Source organism: Salvelinus fontinalis, chromosome 34 (genome assembly GCF_029448725.1).
Source record: "Salvelinus fontinalis isolate EN_2023a chromosome 34, ASM2944872v1, whole genome shotgun sequence".
NCBI classification, from domain to species: Eukaryota; Metazoa; Chordata; class Actinopteri; order Salmoniformes; family Salmonidae; genus Salvelinus; species Salvelinus fontinalis.
The window spans coordinates 35,582,150-35,587,225 of NC_074698.1; the positions used below are offsets into that span (position 1 = coordinate 35,582,150).

Genomic DNA, 5,076 nt, shown 5'->3' on the forward strand with positions numbered 1-5,076 from the left:
ATTTGTGATTTGATTTAGGCCTACACCTTTTCGGTCCTGGGGCCCCTCCTGTGTGCACATTTTGGTTTTTGCACTAGCACTACACAGCGGATTTAAAATAACCAACTCATCATGAAACGTTGATTAATTTAATCAGCTTTGTAGTGCTAGGGCAAAAAACTAAATGTGCACCCAGGACCGAGTTTGGGAAACACTGGGGTGCGTTCAGTATGTTTTTACGTTCTCGAACGTTCAATTGAACAGAAACATTTCTGTACTGAACGACCAGTTGAAAAACAGGGAGGGGTTGTGTGTTGGGAAACACTGTCCGCATGTCCACTGCCCTTTAAAAACGTCACTCATTGCTTCAAGCCACACCCACCAAATGGAAGAAAACCTTCATATGCACGGTCATTGGCGCAAACATACCTCAAAGTCTGTTCAATAACGTTTTGGGGAAACGTGTTGTTCAGAACTAACTGCTCTGCAACAATTGAACGCACCTCTGATATAGGGTCGTGTGGGCGCTATACATATTGGTGGTGGATTCCTTTTCTTGGGGGTGAGACGCTTTGCAGATGATCAAGGTGGGTATGAAATGAAACCATTAAAAATTAAAGACCTGAAAATGATCATTCTAATCACAAGAGTAAGTTAAGTTCAAGTTGAGGTAAAGATATCTCGATGAATATATTTTTTAAATTAATTAATAAATTCATTTATACAATTAGTGATATCACATTTCACATCACATAAGATTTTCAAATCTCCGGTTCAGATCTTAACAAAGTTGTAATCAGGCAACTTATTCTGCACCCATGAGTGGGGTCCTTCATACAAGCATGTTTGTTTACCTACACGTCATCCGGAAGTGAGTGTCAAAGATGATGAGACTGGTGAGATCTCTTACTATTTTCAAACAAATAAGTTGTTTTATACCTTTAATTATTGATGACACTATGCCTGGTAACGATTTACTGTTCAAGTTGCTCTCATGGAGTTTTTCTTAGCTAACTTTGTGTTGCCCTACTTCAGTGAGCCTTACTAGGTAACTGTTAGCTAGCTTGCTCACTTAACTTCACTTGTTCTTTTAGCTAGCTAGCTACGTTTTTATGCAATTATTTGAATAGATAAACCTTTGTAATGTTTTAAACCGAACTATTTAGCTAGAATGCACAAATTACCCCAGAGCCATCTAATTACTGTGTCCCTCACTGTCATGTCAGTTAGCTGTACAGTAGTAGCTATCTAAGTAGCGTTAGCCACCTCAATGAGCCTTGTTTGACAGCTCATTTCTTTCTTGAAAGGATTCACAGGAGGCAGATGCTCCACTCTTTGGTGACGACGATGATGATTCCCCCACCGCCACCAGACAGAAGAAATCAGAAATCAAGTGCGTTTTGGAAGTTGATTCACTAACCGAACAAACTGATATTGTCATTTCAACCCGTATCAGCTATTCTGATCGACCAGAACAAGAGATGTTGTTTTGCTGTAAATGTGAACTATTTCTCTCTCGTGTGTGTGTGTGTGTGTGTGTGAGAGAGAGAGAGATCAAAACCTGCTCTTGTTTTAGGCATCCCCTGGCCACGTTTTTCCATCTCTTCTTCCGCACCAGTGCCATCTTAGTCTACCTACTGTGTGAAATCCTGAGCAGTAGTTTCATCGTCTGTATGGTCACCATCATCCTTCTCCTTTCATGTGACTTCTGGACAGTCAAGGTGGGTGGGTTGTCACAGTTTGTGGTACAACTTAATTTGGTCATACCCTTTTCACACTATCGTGTTGGCCTGGATATTTTCTTTTCACATGGCCCTTTCCCACATTTTTCCAGCAATTATGTTGGATGTGTAACCAGGCCATGCTAGCACAGCTTGACAGAGTAGTGTGAAAAGGGTAAAAGTTGCCTTATTTTATAGGTACAGTTGGTGAGTGATCCCATTGTGTTTCTTTCTCAGAATGTGTCTGGCAGGTTGATGGTGGGCCTCAGGTGGTGGAACCAGGTGGATGAGGATGGACAGAGCCACTGGGTGTTTGAGTCCAGACCAGTACGGTTCCAGTATAGTCCATGACTGTATTTGTATTTATTACGGCTCCCCATTAGCTGCTGCCAATGCAGCTTCTACTCTGCCTGGGGTCCAAACACATTAAGGCACTTACATATACAACAAAATATAAAACAGTACATCATATAACCACTACATATCTACAATACAAAATGTATAATACCATATTACAATATACGTGTGTGGTAGTACTTGTATGCGTGTGTCTGTACATTAAAGGCCGAAACACCCACTGATTCGAAGGCACACTACTGAGGATGTGTCCCAAAATTGACATCTTAACCCAGTCTAAGAAATAAACCTCCCATGCCACTCTGTCAACATCACGGCAAATCTCATGTGAGTGCATACCATCTATTGGCACAATGGACAGTTTCAACATCTCGTCCCGTGTTTTATGATTCTGATTTGTGTATCTCTTCAGTCCTCACTGTTCCATAAGGTATATTTTTAGCTATTTTTAAAAGAAGGTCTGATTCTACTGCTTGCATCAGTTACCTGATGTGGAATAGAGTTCCATGTAGTCATGGCTCTATGTAGTACTGTGCGCCTCCCATAGTCTGTTCTGGACTTGGGGATTGTGAAGAGACCTCTGGTGGCATGTCTTGTGGGGTATGCATTGGTGTCTGAGCTGTGTGCTAGTAGTTTAAACAGAAAGATTGGTACATTCAGCTTGTCAACACTTCTTACAACAACAAGTAGTGCTGAAGTCAATCTCTCACGCACTTTGAGCCATGAGAGATTTACATGCATATCATTAATGTTAGCTCCCCGTGTACATCCAAGGGCCAGGCATGCTGCTCTGTTCTGAGCCAATTGTAATTTTCCAAAGTCCCTCGTTGTGGCACCTGACCACACTATTGAACAGTAGTCCAGGTGTGACAAAACTAAGGCCTGTAGGAGCTGCCTTGTTGATAGTGTTGTTAAGAAGGCAGAATAGCACTTTATTATGGACAGACTTCTCCCAATCTTAGCTACTGTTGTATCAATATGTTTTGACCATGACAGTTTACAATCCAGGGTTACTGCAAGCAGTTTGGTCACCTCCATTTCCACATTATTCATTACAAGATTTAGTTGAGGTTTAGGGATTGATTTGTCCCAAATACAATGCTTTTAGTTTTGGAAATATTTAGGACTAAGTTATTCCTTGCCACCCATTCTGAAACTAGCTGCAGCTCTTTGTTATGTGTTGCAGTCATTTCAGTCGCCGTAGTAGCTGACGTGTTAAGTCATCCTCATACATAGACACACTGGCTTTACTCATGTCGTTAGTAAAGATTGAATAAAGTAAGGGGCCTAAACAGCTGCCCTGGGGAATTCCTGATTCTACTTGGATTATGTTGGAGAGGCTTCTATTAAAGAACACCCTCTGTGTTCTGTTAGACAAGTAACTCTTTATCCACAATGTAGCAGGGGGTGTAAAGCCATTACACATACATTTTTCCAGCAGCCGACTATGATCAATAATGTCAAAAGCCGCACTGAAGTCTAACAAAACAGCCCCCACAATCTTTTTATCAATTTCTCTCAGCCAATTTGTTTACTGTAAAATAGCATTGTATCTGGTCAAGAAGGTTACTAAGGGTTGGTAACAGGCTGAGAGGAGTTGTGTCTGTCTATTAGTTGAGTTCATTTATTTATTCACACCCACAAAATACAAGTGAAAGACAAACAGTGCAGATAAACAACAGGGTGAGTTTGCATATCAAAGAGGGCTTATATGAAAATTGCACCCCCCAAAAGAAACGGTATATAGAAAATCAGACTGTTCAATCAATTAAACAAAGCACAAAGTCTACGACTGAAAGAATTGCAACAATTAAGACTTCTGTAGAACATCATCATGTGCTTAATTTTCCCAACTCTCTGTAGGCAACCAGTAGAAAAGTTCCAACCAACTCTGAATCACAGATCTTCTGGCTGGGTCTGGTTGTGTGTCCAGTCCTCTGGGTCATCTTTGTGTTCAGTACTCTATTCTCCTTCAAGTTTAAGTGGCTGGTGGGTTCAGTGCCTTTCCTTTCTCCATTTGAATTTAGACATCTCTAATTTCCCACTGGATAATTAATATGTCAAACCTAGTATGAAGCTAGCTATATGATTTGAACTTAAACAGATACATGCATTGTTTTGGGTTCTCAAAGAAACATAAATAATCACAACGCATTGCATTTTTATGTCATGTCCCCTTGCAGGCAGTGGTGATCATGGGTGTGGCCTTGCAGTGGGCCAACCTGTATGGATATGTGCGATGCAAAGTAGGCGGGAAGACCAACTTGAGGAGCATGGCAACCAACTACCTTGGCAGCCAGTTCTTCAAACAGGTATATAGTTCTTATTTAAAAGCAGATTATATTAGACATTTCAGCTCATGGGTAGCAATTCAGAGGATAATAAACACCAACACATTTTTTATTTAGACTACAATTGTATTTCCCATTTGAGATCGGGTTCAGTTGCAACATGGACTACTTTTGTCTGTGATAATATAGTAATATGATATTTCTGCCATCTAAACATTCATGTTTGTTTTCTTTATATAGGCAATGGCCAAACAGGGACCCTAGAGGTGGATGTGCAGAGAGAAGAAACATTAGCATTTCTGCTAATGTAATATTTTATGTTATCAAGAGGATCTTGCCTTGCTTTAACTGAGGCATAGGCTACTGTTATTTTTCTTAATTCCTGTTGAACAGGTGGAAGGCATCTCTCTATTCTGAGGGCACAGGGTTGTTTCCTACAGAGTCCTACAAACTATGTAGTATAAAACTAAGATACTACTAGGTTTCTTTGTATGTTTTCTTCATTTGTTTTCCTGCTAAATATTCAAATACAACCTTGTGATTGATAACTGCTGATTGTAATATAAGAAATTTGTAAATATTATATTTACATAAAATGTCTGGGTGAATGAATAAAACAAAAGTGTATGTCAAGTGAGTTGTAATAATATCATGCAAAAAATGTCCACACTAAATGCAGCCAAGCCAAGCCAATTGAATTTGTCCTTGGAAGTTTGGTGCAAAGAAGC

General features: G+C 40.0%; 1 protein-coding gene across 2 annotated transcripts; it reads left to right on the plus strand.

The window, feature by feature from the left end:
* Nucleotides 1–349: 349 nt before the first annotated feature.
* On the plus strand, nucleotides 350–4,981 carry LOC129834020 (Golgi apparatus membrane protein TVP23 homolog B-like). 2 transcript variants are annotated; one of them, XM_055898843.1, is made up of 8 exons: nucleotides 351–566; nucleotides 758–875; nucleotides 1,287–1,372; nucleotides 1,556–1,700; nucleotides 1,938–2,027; nucleotides 3,921–4,046; nucleotides 4,241–4,369; nucleotides 4,589–4,981. In XM_055898843.1, exons 2-8 carry the CDS (start codon nucleotides 864–866, stop codon nucleotides 4,610–4,612), a joined length of 612 nt encoding a protein of 203 aa, XP_055754818.1. In that variant the 5' UTR covers nucleotides 351–566; nucleotides 758–863; the 3' UTR covers nucleotides 4,613–4,981. The 2 variants fall into 2 exon arrangements, with proteins under 2 accessions (XP_055754819.1, XP_055754818.1); XM_055898844.1 differs by lacking the exon at nucleotides 758–875 and having other exon boundaries at nucleotides 350–566.
* Nucleotides 4,982–5,076: the final 95 nt, after the last annotated feature.

Coding starts and splice junctions, on each gene's coding strand:
- LOC129834020 (XM_055898843.1), top strand. Junction 1,701..1,937: donor GTGACTTCTGGACAGTCAAG/GTGGGTGGGTTG, acceptor TTTCTTTCTCAG/AATGTGTCTGGCAGGTTGAT. Junction 4,047..4,240: donor CCTTCAAGTTTAAGTGGCTG/GTGGGTTCAGTG, acceptor GTCCCCTTGCAG/GCAGTGGTGATCATGGGTGT.